General features: G+C 37.1%; 1 protein-coding gene across 4 annotated transcripts in view; it reads right to left on the bottom strand.

Annotated features, from left to right (window-relative positions):
• Positions 1-10873, bottom strand: part of zgc:162698 (Transmembrane protein 87A-like) — a 36181-nt gene extending 25308 nt beyond the window's left edge. The window contains exons 1-5 of one of the 4 annotated variants that reach the window (XM_061877758.1): positions 10554-10873; positions 10332-10404; positions 4517-4605; positions 4295-4444; positions 1743-1790 (exon numbers count right to left, since the gene is read on the bottom strand). In XM_061877758.1, the coding sequence (XP_061733742.1) occupies positions 1743-1790; positions 4295-4444; positions 4517-4605; positions 10332-10404; positions 10554-10679 (486 nt within the window). In that variant the 5' untranslated portion in view covers positions 10680-10873. Of the gene's footprint in view, positions 1-1742; positions 1791-4294; positions 4445-4516; positions 4606-10097; positions 10251-10331; positions 10405-10553 lie in introns of those variants that run through there. The other 3 variants (XM_061877757.1, XM_061877760.1, XM_061877759.1) reach the window with 3 other exon arrangements.
• Positions 10874-19320: the final 8447 nt, after the last annotated feature.

Below are 19320 nucleotides of genomic sequence, written 5' to 3' on the forward strand. Positions count from 1 at the left end.
TTTACACACTGATGTTGGTTTTTGATGCAGTACCGCCTGAGGAATCAAAAGTCCGTAATATCATCGATTATGTGCAGTGATTTCTCCAGATTCTCTGAACTTTTTGATGATTTTACGGACCGTAGATGGTAAAATCCCTAAATTCCTTGCAATAGCTCGTTGAGAAATGTTGTTCTAAAACTGTTCGACAATTTGCTTACAAAGTGGTGACCCTCACCCCATCCTTGTTTGTGAATTACGTAGCATTTCATGGAAGCTGCTTTTATACCCAATCATGGCACCCAACTGTTCCCAAATAGCCTGCACACCTGTTTGATGATCATTCCTCAACTTTATCAGTATTTATTGCCACCATTCCCAACTTCTTTGTCACGTGTTGCTGGCAACAAATTGTAAAGTAATGATTATTTGGAGAAAAAAAATGTTTATCAGTTTGAACATCAAACATGTTGACTTTGTCGCATATTCAACTGAATAAGGGTTGAAAATGATTTGCAAATCATTGCATTCCGTTTATATTTACATCTAACACAATTTCCCAACTCATAGGGATGGCGTGGCGCAGTGGCCGTGCGCAACCCGAGGGCACCTGGTTCAATCCCCACCTAGTACCAACGTCGTCACGTCCGTTGTGTACTGAGCAAGGCACTTCACCCTTGCTCCTGATGGGTGCTGGTTAGCGCCTTGCATGGCAGCTCCCTCCATCAGTGTGTGAGAATGGGTAAATGTGGAAGTAGTGTCAAAGCGCTTTGAGTACCTTGGAGATAGAAAAGCGCCATACAAGTACAACCCATTTATCATTTATATGGAAACGGGGTTTGTGTGTGTGTGTGTGTGTGTGTGTGTATATATATATATATATATATACATACATGTGTATATATACACACACACACATATATATATATATATATATATATATATATATATATACACACACACATATATATATATATATATATATATATATATATATATATATATATATATATATATATATATATATATATATATATATACGCACCTACATATATACATACATACATACATACATATATATATATCCATCCATCCATTTTCTACCGCTTATTCCCTTTTGGGGTCGCGGGGGGCGCTGGCGCCTATCTCAGCTACAATCGGGCGGAAGGCGGGGTATATATATATATATATATACATATAAAACTTTGGGGATCTCCTCAAGTTTGGTACCGGGACCCGGGAAGGGTTTCAGCAATTTTGTTCATGTTTATTAGTGTAGTTATCAAAATTAAGGATTCTAGTGATTTCTGATCATTTGTCAGGGCACCTGAGGGACTTCTGTGTGTGTGTGTGCACTTCAGTCTGTTGTTTTGGCTTGTTAATTCATCACCTCATTGTTATGTTTGTTTGCTATACAGTACTGTATAGCGCTTCATTATGTGTATTAAGTGTACAAACTTCCACTAAATTATGGACTTCTCTTAAGGCGGGAACCCACTATTCATAATGACATTGTTCCTTACGGAGAAATTTGCTTCACTATACAAACTTTTTGATTTACGCAACCTGTTCAAGAACCAATTAGATTCGTAAATCGAGGTTTCACCATTTGGCTGAAGCAATTATTTCCAAACGACAGGTGGAACAAATTTTGTTCCACTTTAGAGGTTACAGTGAATACAAGTACAGACCTACATATTGTGTGTGTTTATGTTCTTGTTCAGACTTGTTGCACTGAGGTGGACGTGTTGTGCGAGTCTTACTTGCATTTCAGTCAGTCGTCTTTTTGACTCAAGCACATCCACACCCAACTGTGAAGAGAAAAATCACAACATATTAACCAATAACCACATTGTCTACTGAATATGTGTATGACTATGTTGGTGTAATCCCCCGTGCTCAAGCCAGGAGTCTGCAACCTGCGTTTTTTTCCCCCGTGTTGTGGCTCCAGCTAGTTCATGCTTCTGTGTGCTGTCGTCACGACGCTCTCCCTTGAGGCACCATCATTTCAAAGTTCTGCATCAGTTATTGAATTCTGAGGGCAGTGTTTACTGGTGCGAAACCATGATACTTAACTGGTCAAGATTTAGCTTGTTAGCTTACTCTGTTGCTAATAAACAATGGTAATTAGAGAGGGGTCGAGCGTTTTAAGAACTGGTGTTGTTTTACAACACCTTATTGCAAACAGAAGGCATTTTTGTAAAGGTTGTGCCTCATGATTGAATCGCATCAACACAGGACAAGCAGTAAAAGCCAACCAATTATAGCATTTGCTGCGTCACTGCTATCCAAGGTTAAACTTTATTTTGGGTGTACGTCAAGCTACACAAGAGGATTTGGAGTGGAACGACAGAGCTTGCCTTAACACAACAGCATAAACAATTAGGGTGTCAAAACATTTTTTTTATTTTTGAATGAATCCTGATTCTTTTTTGTAACGATTTCCAGTTCTCACCATGAAAAACATTTATAATTTTTTATTTTATTTTGTCCTCTGCAGCCACTCAGGTAAATCACATTGTTGATGTAGATCAGGGGTCACCAACCTTTTTGAAACCAAGAGCTACTTCTTGGGTACTGATTAATGCGAAGGGCTACCAGTTTTATACACACTTAAATAAATTGCCAGAAATAGCCAATTTGCTCAATTCACCTTTAATAAATATATGTGTATATATATACATATATATATATATATATACATATATAAATGGGATTTTCTGTGTCATTCCGTCGTACATTTTTTTTCCTTTACGGAAAGTTTTTTGTAGAGAATAAATGATGAAAAAAACACTTAATTGAACGCTTTAAAAGAGGAGAAAACAAGAAAAAAATGACACTTAAATTTTGAAACGTAGTTTATTTTCAATTTCGACTCTTTAAAATTCAAAATTCAACCGAAAAAAATGAAGAGAAGAATTTATGGAACATCATTAGTAATTTTTCCTGATTAAGATTATTTTAGAATTTTAATGACATGTTTTAAATAGGTTAAAATTCAATCTGCACTTTGTTAGAATATATAACAAATTGGACCAAGCCATATTTCTAAAAAAGACAAATCATTATTTCTTTTAGATTTTCCAGAACAAAAATTTTAAAAGAAATTTAAAAGACTTTGAAATAAGATTTAAATTTGATTCTACAGATTTTCTAGATTTGCCAGAATAATATTTGGGAATTTTAATAATAAGTTTGAAGAAATATTTCACAAATATTATTCGTCGAAAAAACAGAAGTTAAAATGAAGAATTTATTTAAAATGTATTTATTATTCTTTACAATAAAGAAAATAAATTATTTGAACATTGATTTAAATTGTCAGGAAAGAAGAGGAAGGAATTTAAAAGGTAAAAAAGGTATATGTTTTTAAAAATCCTAGAATCATTCTTAAGGTTGTATTTTTTCTCTAAAATTGTCTTTCTGAAAGTTATAAGAAGCACTTTAAAAAAATAAATGAATTTATTTAAACAAATGAAAACCAAGTCTTTAAAATATTTTCTTGGATTTTCAAATTCTATTTGTGTTTTGTCTCTCTTAGAATTAAAAATGTCGAGCAAAGCGAGACCAGCTTGCTAGTAAATAAATAAAATTTAAAAAATAGAAGCAGCTCACTGGTAAGAGCTGCTATTTGAGCTATTTTTAGAACAGGCCAGCGGGCTATTCATCTGGTCCTTACGGGCTACCTGGTGCCCGCGGGCACCGCGTTGGTGACCCCTGATGTAGATGATCATATCTACTGGACGGATTTACACTAGAAAAGAGAACTGTGGGATACTTCTTGTTGTCTTATTTGTATTTGACTTTATTAAATGTTTGGGTAGAATTTGTACTTTGTATGCAAAGGCAAACTGTCCATCTTTGTCAGTCCGTAGATTTTCTCGATGGATAGTTTTTAGTAATAAATCACTTCTTGGTCTGGTTTCCCCTTATTCATGTTCTTATTCATGTTCTTTTATGTGTAAAGATTCCAGTCACTACAGTTTGCGTTCACAGGACATCGTTGGCGTGTTGGTTTCTAAAGCAAACACAAGTCTTGGTAAAAAAAAAAGCCTTCACATTTGCTCCTCCGTGATCATGGAATGAATTACAAATGGACCTGAAGCTACATGAACTCATCATTTATTTACGATTTAGAGCGCACAAAAAAAGCGAAACATATGAGTTCTTGTCATACATAAGGATAGAGAATAGTAAACAGCATATCTCCTTTACTTCCAGAATGACTGATCTGATAACATAAGCATATAAAGTCAACTTGTTTTTCCAGTCTACTATTACTTTAAGGTGTCATGGGTGAGGTTTACCAACGTACACTTGCACAGCCACAATGGTTGGCTTCTGTTATGCTGGGGTCAAGGCGTGGCTGGCATGTGATGAGAGGGTACTGGTGGAACATGTAGAAACCGCTTCCTCCTTTGGGATGGACTTCTGTTGACCCGAAGTACTTTTCTGCTTGTGTACCCTGAACACAAGACGCACCCACATCAAAAGGCAAGAAGCACATTCCGTTGTCTCTACATTTTAGGTGATTTACATCCAGACTGAAGACTTCATCGTAGCAGTGGGAGTTCCTGAGGTACCATGAGATGTTCAAGTGGACCGCAGAAGAAGATTCACAGCTCACTGCAGCCATTGACACACACACGCACACACAAATTCTTGTATTTGTTACCTTCTTGAGACCTCCAAAAAATGCTTACCTCTTTAGGACTACCTTTTCCAGGTATGTAAAGATTTGTATTTACAACATTAATAACATATATATACTATGCAAATATAAAAAAGCCTGCTGTGAAAAATTAATTGGAATTTCACAAGAAGGTCCGATTTCACAGGTAAAACTAAGAATTTTGGTATTTTTATAATAAAAGTTTTAATTTTACTCAATGCAAGTCAAATTTTTACATGAAAAACTGAACATTTGCGGAATATAATAAAAGTTGAAATTTTACTCAATAACAGTGGCCATTTTACGAGAAAAGCTTAACATTTTGGCAAGTTTATAAAAAGAGTCTTAATTTTACTCGACAAAAGTCACAATTTTATAAGAAAACTTTTAAAAATGTTGGCAATATTGTAATAATAATAATCGGAATTTTACTTGGCAAAATTATGACAAAAGTCTTAATTTTACTCAAAAAATTTCACTATTGTGCAAGAACAAAAAATGGCGATATTGAGACAAAAGTCAATTTTATGACAAATGTCACCATTTTGAATTAAAAAGAAATAATTTCACATAAAAAAGTAATAATTTTACGAGAAAATATTGCAATATTCCAGAAACAGAAAGAATATGAGGAATTGTTCCCAATTTTATGAGAAAAAAAGTCAACACATCGTGAGAAAAAGACTGATTTTAGTTTGTTTTTGTTGTTGAGTTTTTTGTTTGTAACATGTTTTAATCTTTCTTATTTACTTCAAGTTAATGCAGTATGTCTGTATACTTTTATTTTTTGTATTAATTTTGGCCAAAGGGGGAGAATTTCAATTTCTTACACACTCACACGTTACATCATACTTGCCAACCCTCCCGATTTGCCCGGGAGACCCCCGAATTTCAGTGCCCCTTCTGAAAATCTTCCGAGGCAACCATTCTCCCGAATTTCTCCCGATTTCCACCCAGACAACAATTTGGGGGCGTTAAGGCACTGCCTTAAGCGTCCTCTCTCACCTGACAACTTCACCCCTTGACAGCCGCATGCTGTCCAGGCGTCCGCTTCTCCTCCATATAAACAACCTGCCGGCCTAGTCACATAATAATGTAGCATTGGACAAGTTTAACAATGGCTTTTACTCGAAGATGTCAAGAAATGCGAACACGTTGTACAATCTTTTAACTGGTTTAATGATAACGTTAATTTCAAGCACACACAAGTGAATGAATGCATACTTGGTCAACAGTCATACAGGTCAAACTGTGGGTGGCTGTATAAAAAACTTTAACACGGTTACAAATATGCGCCACACTGTCAACACACACCAAACAAGAATGACAAACACATTTCGGGAGAACATCCGCACCGTAACACAACATAATCACAACAGAACAAATATTCAGAAGCCCTTGCAGTACTAACTCTTCCGGGACGCTACAATAACATCTAGGTATTTTGGAGCTCAGTGCACAACTGCACACACAACAAGAAAGAGACGAAGCAGAAGAACGAAGAAGAGACATGGCGACGACGGGTAAGAAGAAGGAATACGCTTGCAAGTAGGACTGGGCGATATGGCCTTTTTTTTAATATCTCGATATTTTTAGGCCATGTCACGATACACAATATATAGCTCGATATTTTGTCCGAGCTTTGAATTAACATTTAATGCATATAATCACACCAGTGACCACAACCCCCTCCGTGCGTCGGTTGAGGTGGGCGGGGTTTGGTGCTAGCGGGGGTGTATAATGTAGCCAGGAACAGTTAGGGATGCATGGGATTCTGGGTATTTGTTCTGTTGTGTTTATGTTGTGTTACAGTGAGGATGTTCTCCCGAAATGTGTTTGTCATTCTTGTTTGGTGTGGGTTCACAGTGTGGCGCATATTATCAAGAGTGTTAAAGTTGTTTATATCACAACCTTCAGTGTGATCTGTATGGCTGTTGAACAACTATGCCTTGCAGTCGTGTATTTGTGTCTGCGGAAGCAGCGTACAAAATGTTACTGGGCTGGCAAGCTGTTTGTACATGTTGTAGAAGGCGTCTATGCAGTGCCTTAATAGCATGCCCTAATTATTGTCAACTGGGTGAGATTTAGCAGATATTCGCGAGAATAGTTGCCTAGATAATTCGGAAACCTCCTGGAAATGTTGGGAGGGTTGGCAAGTGTAATGCTGTCAAGGGGCATTCATATAAAACTTGCGGGGCGCACTAACATTAAATGTTCTTATCAAGGTGCGGGCCGCTTGTATGAGACCCCTGGTTTATGTATAGCACAAAGCAAAAAAATATATTTTTATGCAGTGTTAATTCCTTTTAAATTTTAAAATAGTTTTGTGGCTCCCATTGTTTTCTTTATTTTGTGAAACGGGTCAAAATGGCTAATTGAGTGGTAAAAGTTGCCGACCCCTGCACCTAAAAGCAACTGCCTCAAAACGTATACTCAAATATCACGATATACTGTATTTCCTTGAATTAGCGCCGGGGCGGTAATCAATTTAAAACCTCTTCTCACTACGGCGCTTACCAAAGGCATGCGGTAAAAATTTAGGCCTACACTTATAAATTTGAGTGCGATGTAAGGATACCATCATCAAAAGCACATTTAATAAAAAAAACGTTAGTATGTAGCATAAAAACGCCACAACACTCAGTCACCGTATGTAAGTACCCAAAATAAAGACTCGACATAAATATAAATTCAATCGGATCAGAAACATTGGAGGAAACGGGATTAAAACCCGATGCTAACTGCCCATAGAAAATACATGGATACGGTTAGTAGCTACTATTAGCAAACAAATGTACTTACCAACTCGGCTTCATATCTTAACATCGCCACACTCTCTCATCGCAACTTGGCCCTGATGGTTAGCGCCTATAAGTTTACAATTAATTGTAAAATGTTGGACGGTTGTTTTTACGATATGCAGGCAAATGACAACTTTAAAACATACCGGCTTCAGATGTCCCCAGGCTTAGCCACCGCACCTGGCAGCCATCTTGGAACGCTGGATTATATAGAGTGCGATAGGCTGCAGCGGGTCACGTGAGCGCCTGTGTTAAACTCGCGAGATTATACGTGGAAACGGCGCAGGTAATATGACGGGATGCCATGAGAGAAAATATGGCTTATTTCCCACCCGTGTTACACACTCGTGACGTGACGAGTTTGACCCGGCCGTAAAATGAGGCATATGCTAATTATTCTGCTAAACGAGTTTGACCCGGCGGTAAACCGAGGCATGCGCTAATAAATTTGCTAAACAAGTTTGACCCGGAAGTAATTCTAAGCATGCGCTAATTCTAAGCACGCGCTAATTGTTATGAAAAAAGGAGTTTGACCCGGCGGTAAACCGAGGCATGCGCTAATAAATTTACTAAACAAGTTTGACCCGGCAGTAATTCTAAGCATGCGCTAATTCTAAGCATGCGCTAATTATTATGCAAAACGAGTTTGACCCGGCGGTCGCGAGGCATGCGGATAATATATACCCGGCGGCAATTCAAGGAAATACGGTAGTCATTTTCTATATCACACACAGACAAACACACAATATAACGAGTATATCGAGTATATCACCCAGCCCTACTTGCAAGTTCCAAAATGATTGGAAAAAAGAATTTAATTTCATCCAGGACAGCTCGAAGGGGAAGGGGTTTGCTGCCTGCACCTCAACCGCGCCCCCAACACCCCACCTCATCTCCCGAATTCGGAGGTCTCAAGGTTGGCAAGTATGTATCATATATGTTGGCCAGAGGGGAGCATTTTTTTTTTCCACACACACTTGTTATTTCATATGTTGACAGTCAAGTTTTTGGGACCACCTTAATTTTGACAGATTTCACCACCAGGGGGTGCAAATGAGACATTCTCAATTTGATGCAATGTTATTTGGACCATGATCTATGTCAGGGGTCGGCAACCGAAGGCTCCGGAGCCACATGAGGCTCTTTGGCCACTCTGATGTGGCTCAGCTGCATAATCCCCGCCCCAACCGATTATTTCGGGAGGTCTGCGGATTTTGGTGCCTCTCCCGAAAATCACCCGGGGCTAACATTCACTGATTTTCACCCGGACTACAATATTGAGGGCGTGCCGTGATGGCTATAATTTAAACGTCCTCTACAACATGTCATCGCACCCGCTTTTACACCATGTTATCAACAGGCCGGCCGGTCACATGCATTTTGCTGCTTCTGTCATCACACGTGTTACAGCTTCTGTCATCACGTACGAGACTGCAAGGCATATTTGGTCAACAGTCATACAGGTTACACTGAAGGTTGTGATATAAACAACTTTAACCCCACTAATATGTCATTGTTGTTTGGTGTAGGTTCAGAGTGTGGCGCATATTAGTAAGAGTGTTAAAGTTGTTTATATCACAACCTTCAGTGTGATCTGTATGGCTGTTGAACAACATGTTACTGGGCTGGCAAGCTGTTTGTACATGTTGTAGAAGGTGTCTATGCAGTGCCTTTATAGCATGCCCTTATTATTGTTAACTGGGTGAGATTTAGCAGATATTAGCGACAATAGTTGCCTAAAGAAATCGGAAACCTTCCGGAAAAGTTGGGAGGGTTGGCAAGTGTAATGTTTCCAAGCGGCATTCATATAAAACTTGCGGGCCGCACTAACATTAAATGTTCTTATCAAGGTGCGGGCCGCTTGTATGAGACCCCTGGTTTATATATATATAGCACAAAGCAAAAAAAAACTCTTTATGCAGTGTTAATTCATTTTAAATTTCAAAATAGTTTTGTGTAGTGATGGGATCAGCAGTTCTTTTGACTGTACTGAATCACTAGAATCAGTTTCTTAAATTGATTTGTTCCAAAAATTTGTTCACCGAACCCCCCCAAATGTGTGCAGGTTGGCGAATCATGAGTCAGTCAGTAACAACTTCCCCAGCGGCAGATCTCGGTGTGTGTCAGTTCGCGAACGATACAAGCCCTCAGCACCCAATGAACGACGCGCACAGTGACTGAACGAGATCCTCAATATGACGTCCTCTTCCGCAACACAGTCAGTTCTCTGTGTCAGTAGGTTCGCGAGTCCTGAGAGCGAGAGCGTTGTCGTTCACTGAGTGATTCATGTCGTTACACCGCGGTGAACAAATCGTTCGCTCAGTTCCCCCCCATGATGAGTAGCTGGCTGCGTCGTTCGCCGACGTTGAGGGTTCAGTGAGTCACAGAATGCGCCAGTTCCACTCATACTGGCACGTTCGCGGCGGAGCTCAACTGAACTGAGAAAGAAACAAATTAGTTCATGAAGTGATTCGGTTCAGTACGTTCACTCAAAAGATTTGTTCATTTGAACGAATTGTTCGCGAAACGACACAACACTAGTTTTGTGGCTCCCATTGTTTTCTTTATTTTGTGAAACGGGTCAAAATGGCTCTTTGAGTTGTAAAGGTTGCCAACCCCTGATCAATGTCATCACTTGTTCACACCTCCTCATATGGAAGCTACTTTTCCTTGTTGATGTCTCAAGAAGGATGGAAATACACACACACACACACACACACTCACACACTCTCACACACTCTCACACACACACACACACACACACACACACACACACACACACACACACACACACACACACACACACACACACACATCAACAGGTGCAATAACACGGTGAAAGTGAGGGCGGTCCATATGAGATAAAGGGGCAAACTTACATTTAAGATGGATGACGCTGCTGTTGAAGAGGGTTTTGGCAAACACAAAGTAGTTGTGTGTCCTCAAAGTGTTCTAGAAGACAACAGAAAGTGAAAGTAGTCCTTGTATTTCGGGCAGCACAATTGTAACCTGGTGGTCCTACAGGACTATGCAGTGTTATTCAGTATATTCAAATGTCGCCTTTGTTAAAAAAAAAAAAAAAAAAAAAAATAGAAACTCACACTGTCGAGGTCCAGGGCCCATTTCCCCGGCTCGGACACGGCGCTGGTCGGTCCATTTCGTCCTGCCAATACCAGCAAAAGAAGCGTCCACGCTCCAGTTCGCTTTGGACGCCCAAAGTCCGCCATTAGCGCACAGAGTTTAAAATAAATAACCCACCACGTCAAGTGGCTAGTTGGAGCGCTTCACTTCCTGCTTCCGGGTGCGTCGACGAGGCAGGCGCGAAGCATTGTGGGAAAGACGTTTGCGCTTTGTGACTTTTTGATGTATCACGCTCAAACACGCGAGTGTCATGCTGAAATGACATATGACACGTCGGCGATTCAAAACACTGAAGCGATGAATTTACCGTCAATGTTGTTGTCGTTGGCCATAGCGGCCAGTAGAGGACGAACTTTCATCAACGGTATATGCTGCAGTTCTGTTTGCGGCCAAGAGAGGGCGCAAACATTAGTGCTATTCATAAGTCACTGGGGTTGGGCCCAACTGCAAATCAAAGTAAATACTAAGTTTTTTTGCTTTTTTTATTGAACATATTTTATAAGTCACACAAAAGTCAAGGCACATTCAACATCAAGGAAAGAAAACAAACACAAATTGATTGATTGATTGATTGAAAACGTTTGTTAGTACATTGCACAGGACAGTACATATTCCGTACAATTGACCACTAAATGGTACCACCCGAATAAGTGTGTACACTTTCTTTATGCGGGGTCCACGTTATTGGTTGAGTAAAAACACTAAAAAATATCAATAATTTAATCAATCAATGATTATTTATATAGCACTAAATAACTAGTGTCTCAAAGGGCTGCACAAACCACAACACAAACCACAACGACATCCTCGGGAGAGCCCACATAAGGGCAAGGAAAACTCACACCCAGTGGGACGTCGGTGACAATGATGACTATAAGAAACCTTGGAGAGGACCGCATAGGGGAACCGAAAGCAATGGATGTCGAGCGGGTTTAACATGATACTGTGAAAGTTCAATCCCTAGTGGATGAAAAAAAAAGGACAAAGAGAGCTACTTAATCACTTCAAAGGTTTTTAACAAAGATACCAATTTAGGGCTTTCGTACTCTTAATCATTTTCCAAGATTTGATTGGTAATTGTAACCCATGCAGCCAATTAGAAAATTAGATTAGATTAGTTCCTCCCACTTCCAAAGACATGCACCTGGGAATAGGTTGATTGGCAACACTAAATGGTCCCTAGTGTGTGAATGTGTGTGAATGTTGTATGTCTGTCTGTATTGGCCCTGCGATGAGGTGGCGCCTTGTCCAGGGTGTACCCCACCTTACGCCCAAATGCAGCTGAGATAGGCTCCAGCACCCCCCGCGACCCAGAACAGGACAAGCGGTAGAAAATGGATGGATGGATGGATGTGTGTGAATGTGATTGTGAATGTTGTCTATCTATCTGTGTTGGTCCTGTGATGAGGTGGCGACTTGTCCAGGGTGTACTCCACATTCCGCCCGAATGCAGCTGAGATTGAGATAGGCTCCGGAAAGGGACAAGCGGTAGAAATGGATGGATGGATGGATAGTTTATTTCAAAGAGGACAATGCAATTTCATAGAACATATGACTACACATGGTTTAAAAAAGCCAGAATTAGCCAGAAGGCTAGTTGTCATCTGTATTCCCCACGCCATGATGTAAAAAGGGCGTTAAAATTACAGTTTAAAATAAAAAGAAAAGAAAGAGAGAGAGAAAGAATAAAAGCAAAACACATACACAACCTGATAAAAAATAAAATACAACATAACATTAATCTTAGCATCAAAACAGGCTCATATTTTAATGCTGGCAGCTGTAGGCGTTGATAAGCCACATTTTTTATTTTTTGTAAGTTGTTACTAGTGCAATGTCCTCAAGTACTCCATTCCACAGATTTGCACTCCTTACTGCAAGTGCTCCTGCGCCGAGGAAGATACTGACAGAGCCTCAAGTGACAAAATGTAGGCCTTATTTTCATAAATCGACATTTATGTAGAAAAACTTTGCCATGAGCATAATAATGTAACCTAAATACAAGTCCAGTATGGTTGAAGTCGAAACTTCTCACCTGAACAGTTTCTAAGTTCTTTGAATAGTTTGTCTTTCAATTGTTCTTTAAATCTTGATTATAATCACAATGAAAGCATAAGACAAATTCTATTAGGTAAACTAACCTTTTTTTTTTTAATCAACAAACATGAACCATTTCACGATATAAATGGTTATGATCAATAACATGTTGATAACAATTTCATACTATTGATTGAGTGAAATACAATCAATAGAGAAAAAATTGACACTGTTAACATGCTAAATGTTTTAAAAGTTGATTAAACATAATAATATGACACCTTTAGGCAACAGGCACTCGTAGCAAAGTAGGGAGGTATCTCTCTCCCCCTTCCTCCCACCAAAATCATCAATGGCAATTTAAATATTTTGAATATTTGAACTTAAAATCGCAAAAAGCCGCTGCCTGACCAGGGCTCAGAAAATCTGCAGAGACTCCTCCCACCCCCACCAAGGACTGTTTTCACTGCTGGACTCTAGAAAGAGGTTCTGCAGATCTCCGTAGCAGAACTTTCAGGTTCTGTAACAGCATCTTTCCTCAGGCAAAAAACTCTTGAAGGCATTATGGTAATCCCCTCAATTCCCCCCAAAACGGATTAACCCACTGGAATATAAAGATAATATAACATACATCCATAAACGTCGATGCATATGCAAAAGTGCAATATATTTATCTGTACAGTAATCTATTTATTTATATCTTTACCTTATTGCTCTTTTATCCTGCACTACAACAAGCTAATGCAACAAAATGTTGTTCTTATCTGTACTGTAAAGTTCCAATTTGAATGACAATAAAATTAAGTCTAAGTCTAAGTCTAATAAAGATAAAAGTCATTCAAAATATTAATCTATTTCTTTCTTTCATTGTTCATATTTATTTCCCATTCTTTTCTGCATTTTAAACTATTTTCTATGAAATGTGTTTTTATGTTTCTTGAATGGATTGAATTGAATTCACGTGACATCTTTTGGGATACATTGCTTTGGTTTTCGTATGACTTGGTCTTCGTCAGACCTTTCGGAACCGATTACAAATGAAAACTGAGGTACTCTGCTACAGTCGTCCCTCGCCACATCGCGCTCCAAATATTGCGATTTCACTATATTGCATGTAACTTCTTTATATTTTTGGCCTGTAAGATTAATTGTTATTAATGTCTTGTATGTATCACAGAGCAGTCTTTGTCTTGTGTTCCATTAATATATCTGTAAAGATATTTGCCTATTTTTGTGGTGCTATATGTTTGTCCTGGAGGTTGCTAGTTAGGAATAAAAACACATTAACAACATTAAAACTATAATATCCATCCATCCATCCATTTTCTACCGCTTATACCCTTTCGGGGTCGCGGGGGGCGCTGGCGCCTATCTCAGCTACAATCGGGCGGAAGGCAGGGTACACCCTGGACAAGTCGCCACCTCATCGCAGGGCCAACACAGATAGACAGACAACATTCACACTCACATTCACACACTAGGGCCAATTTAGTGTTGCCAATCAACCTATCCCCACTATAATAGTTAAGACAAAAACATTTTGCAGCACAAATGTAGCACGAATGAACGGGACACCTTTGGGGAGTTTTAACAAGGTTGATGTCTGGTTATGATCAATAACATGCTGATAACATCCATCCATCCATTTTCTACCGCTTGTCCCTTTTTTGGGGTAGCAGGGGGTGCTGTAGCCTATCTCAGCTGCATTTGGGCGGAAGGCGGTGTACACCCTGGACAAGTCGCTACCTTGTCACAGGGCAGTAACATAACATTAGGGTGCAAAAACAAACAAACAAAAACGATTCATATCCGAATCGCAATTCTCATTCATTCCGATTTATAACTAAAAATAAACATAAATGTTTTTCTTTTGGGGGGGGTCTGGTTATGATCAATAACATGTTAATAACACCCACATTAAAAAAAACATTAATAACATAAAAAAATAATAGTGAGCCCAAAAAATTGTGCCACACACAAATTTAGATAGTTTACTAGTTATTTTATTATTTATTCGGTCTGTGGTCAACAAAATAAACAAACAGTTGTTCATTCATAATTTGAAAATGTTACAGAGGGTTTAGGCTGAAGTTGAACACTTATTGCGCCTATTGAGTCAAGGTTGAGGAGATTTTGACAAGGTTGGTGCCTGGTTATGATCAACAACAGGTTAGTAACACAAAAACAAAAACAAAAAAGACGTTAATAAAATAAAACCTTTATAGTTAGCCAAAATAATTGTAGCACGAACAAATGTGTCAAGTTTGAGTTTGATTGATTGATTAAAACTTTTATTGGTAGATTGCGCAGTACAGTACATATTCCGTACAATTGACCACTAAATGGTAACACCCGAATAAGTTTTTCAACTTGTTTAAGTCGGGGTCCACGTTAATTAATTCATGGTAATGAGGAGTCTGGTTGTGGTCAATAGCATGTTAATAACACCAACATTACAAAACAAACGTTAATAACATAAAAAAATAATAGTGAGCCCAAAAGATTGTAGCACACACAAATGAGTCAAAGTTGAGGAGATTTTGACGAGCTTGGTGTCTTGTTATGATCACTAACATGTTAATAACACAAAAACAAACAAACAAACAAAAAAGTTAATAACATAAAACAACAACAATTACCCCAAAAATTGTAGCACACACAAGTGAGTCAAGTTTGACGCTATTTTGACAAGGTTGGTGTCTGGTTATTAGGGGTGTGGGAAAAAATCGATTCGAATACGAATGGAATCGAATAAGTTGTGCGATTCAGAATCGATTCTCTTTTTTAAAAAAATCGATTTAAAAAAATTTTTTTTAATCAATCCAACAAACCAATACACAGCAATACCACAACGATGCAATCCAAATCCAAAACCAAACCTGACGCAGCTACACTCACAACTGCAATAAACAGAGCCAATGAGAGGAGACACAAACATGACACAGAACAAACCAAAAGTAGTGAAACAAAAACTAATATTATCAACAACAGTATCAATATTAGTTATAATTTCAGCACAGCAATGATTAAAAATCCCTCATTGACATTATCATTGGACACTTATAAAAAAAAAAAAGAACAATAGTGTCACAGTGGCTTACACTTGCATCGCATCTCATAAGCTTGACAACACACTGTGTCCAATGTTTTCACAAAGATCAAATAAGTCATATTTTTGGTTTGTTTAATAGTTAAAACAAATTTACATTTTTGCAATCAGTTGATAAAACATTGTCCTTTACAATTATAAAAGCTTTTTACAAAAATCTACTACTCTGCTAGCATGTCAGCAGCCTGGGGTAGATCCTGATGAAATCCTATGTATTAAATGAATACAGAATCGTTTTGAATCGGAAAAATATTGATTTTGAATCGAGAATCGAATCGAATAGAAAAAGTTGATATATTATCGAATCGTGACCCCAAGAATCGATATTAACCCTACTGGTTATGATCAAATAGCACAAAAACCAAAAAAAAAAACCCCAAAAAACTAAACGTTAATAAAATATAAAATTTAATAGTGAGCCCAAAAAATTGTAGCACACACAAAAGCGTCAAGGTTGAGGAGTTTTTGACATGGTTGGTGTCTGCTTATGATCAATAACATGTTAATAACACAAAAACTAAAAAAACAAACGTTAATAATGTAAAACAACAATAGTTAGCCCAAAAAAATCATAGCATAAACAAATGAGTATATGTTTGAGGATATTTTGACAAGGTTGGTGTCTGGTGATCATAACATGTTAATAACACAAAAACGAAAAGAAAAAAAACCCAAAAACATTAAAGTTGATAACATAAAACAAAAATGATTGGCCAAAAGAAATTGTACCACACACAATTGAGTCAAGTTTGAGGAAATTTTGACAGGGTTGGTGTCTGGTTATGATCAATAACATGTTAATAACACTAAAACAACAAAAAACAACAACGTTAATAACATAAAACAATAACAGTTAGCCAAAAAAAAAAAAAAATACTAGCACAAACAAATGAGTCAATTTTGAGGATGTTTTGACAAGGTTGGTGTCTGGTTATGATCAACAACATGTTAATAACACAAAAACAAAAAAACAACAACATTAATAACATAAAACAATAATAGTTAGCCCAAAAAAGTTGTAGCACAAACAAGTGAGTCAAGTTTGAGGAGATTCTGACAAGATTGGGGGGTCTGGTTATGATCAATAACATGTTAATAACACCAACATAAAAAATAAAAAAAACGTAAATAACATTGAAAAAAATAACAGTTAGCCCAAAAAATTGTAGCACACACAAATGAGTCAAGGTTGTGGGGATTTTGACAACGTTGGTGTGTGGTTATGATCAATAACATGTTAATAACACAAAAACAAAAACAAAAAAAACGTTAATAACATAAAACAACAATAGTTAGCCAAAGAACATTGTAGCACAAACAAATGAGTCAATTTTGAGGAGATTTGGACAAGGTTGGGGGGATTCTAGTTAGGATCAATAACATGTTAATAACACCAACATTAACGTTAATAACATTAAAAAAATTAGTCAGGGTTGAGGAGATTTTGACAAGGTTGATGTGTGGTTATGATCAACAACATGTTAATAACACAAAAACAAAACAAAACAAAAAAAACAACTTTAATAACATAAAACAAAAATAGTTAGCCCAAAAAATCGTAGCACAAACAAATGAGTCAATTTTGAGGAGATTTGGACAAGGTTGGAGGGGGTCTAGTTATGATCAATAACATGTTAATAACACCAACATTAACGTTAATAACATAAAAAAATTAGTCAGGGTTGAGGAGATTTTGACAAGGTTGATGTGTGGTTATGATCAAAAACATGTTAATAACACAAAAACAAAACAACAAAAAAAACAACTTTAATAACATAAAACAAAAATAGTTAGCCCAAAAAATCGTAGCACAAACAAATGAATCAAGTTTGAGGAGATTTGGACAAGGTTGGGGGGGGTCTAGTTATGATCAATAACATGTTAATAACACAAACATTAACTTTAATAACATAAAAAATTAGTCAAGGTTGAGGAGATTTTGACAAGGTTGGTGTGTGGTTATGATCAACAACATGTTAATAACACACACACACACAAAAACAAAACGTTAATAATATACAACAAAAATAGTCAGCCCAAAAAAATCGTATCACAAACAAATGAGTCGAGTTTGAGGAGATTTTGGCAAGGTTGGGGGTCTGACTGTGATCGATAACATGTTAATAACACAACAACTAAAAGAAAACAAAAAACCCCACACAAAAAATACGTTAATAACTTAAAATAATAATAGTTAACCAAAAAAAATGTAGCACAAACAAATGAGTCAAGATTGAGGGGAGTTTGACAAGGTTGGTATCTGGTTATGATCAATAGCATGTTAATAACACCAACATTAAAAAACAAGGTTAATAACATAAAACAACAATAGTTAACCAAAAAAATTTATACAATTGTAGCACAAACAAATGAGTCAAGTTTGAGGATATTTTGACAAGGTTGGTGTCTGGTTATGATCAATAACATGTTAATAACACCAACATTAAAAAAAACAAACTTAAATAACATTTAAAAAAATAATAGTTAGCCCAAACAATTGTAGCACACCCAAATGAGTCAAGATTGAGGGGAGTTTGACAAGGTTGGTGTCTGGTTATGATCAGTAGCATGTTAATAACACGCACAAAAAAAAAAAACAATGTTAATAACATAAAACAATAATAGTTATCAAAAAAAATTGTAGCACAAACAAATGAGTCAAGTTTGAGGATGTTTCGACAAGGTTGGTGTCTGGTTATGCTCAATAAAATGTTGATAACACAAAAACTAAAAAAAAACCAAAAGTTAATAACATAAATAGTTAGCCCAAAAAATTGTTGCACAAACAAATGAGTCAATTTTGAGGAGATTTGGACAAGGTTGAGGGGGGAGGGGTGGGGGTTATGATCAATAACATGTTAATAACACCAACATTAAAAAAAACAAACGTAAATAACATTTAAAAAAATAATAGTTAGCCCAAACAATTGTAGTACACCCAAATGAGTCAAGGTTGAGGGGATTTTGACAACGTTGGTGTGTGGTTATGATCAATAACATGTTAATAACACAAAAACAAAAAAAACAAAAACATTAATAACATAAAACAACAATAGTTAGCCAAAGAAAATTGTAGCACAAACAAATGAGTCAATTTTGAGGAGATTTGGACAAGGTTAAGGGGGGAGAGGTGGGGGTTTTGATCAATAACATGTTAATAACACCAACATTAACGTTAATAACATAAAAAAAAATGAGTCACGGTTGAGGAGATTTTGACAAGGTTGGTGTGTGGTTATGGTCAACAAAATATTAATAGCACAAAAACAAAACAAAAAAAACAACATTAATAACATAAAACAAAAATAGTTAGCCCAAAAAAATTGTAGCACAAACAAATGAGTCAAGTTTGAGGAGATTTTGACAAGGTTGGGGGTCTGACTGTCATCAATAACATGTTAATAACACAACAACTAAAAGAAAACAAAAACACACACAACAAAATACGTTAATAACACAAAACAACAATAGTTAGTCCAAAAAATTGTAGCACAAACAAATGAGTCAAGATTGAGGGGAGTTTGACAAGGTTGGTGTCTGGTTATGATCAGTAGCATGTTAATAACACGCACACAAAAAAA

Source organism: Nerophis ophidion, linkage group LG18, assembly GCF_033978795.1.
Source record: "Nerophis ophidion isolate RoL-2023_Sa linkage group LG18, RoL_Noph_v1.0, whole genome shotgun sequence".
Taxonomy (NCBI): Eukaryota; Metazoa; Chordata; class Actinopteri; order Syngnathiformes; family Syngnathidae; genus Nerophis; species Nerophis ophidion.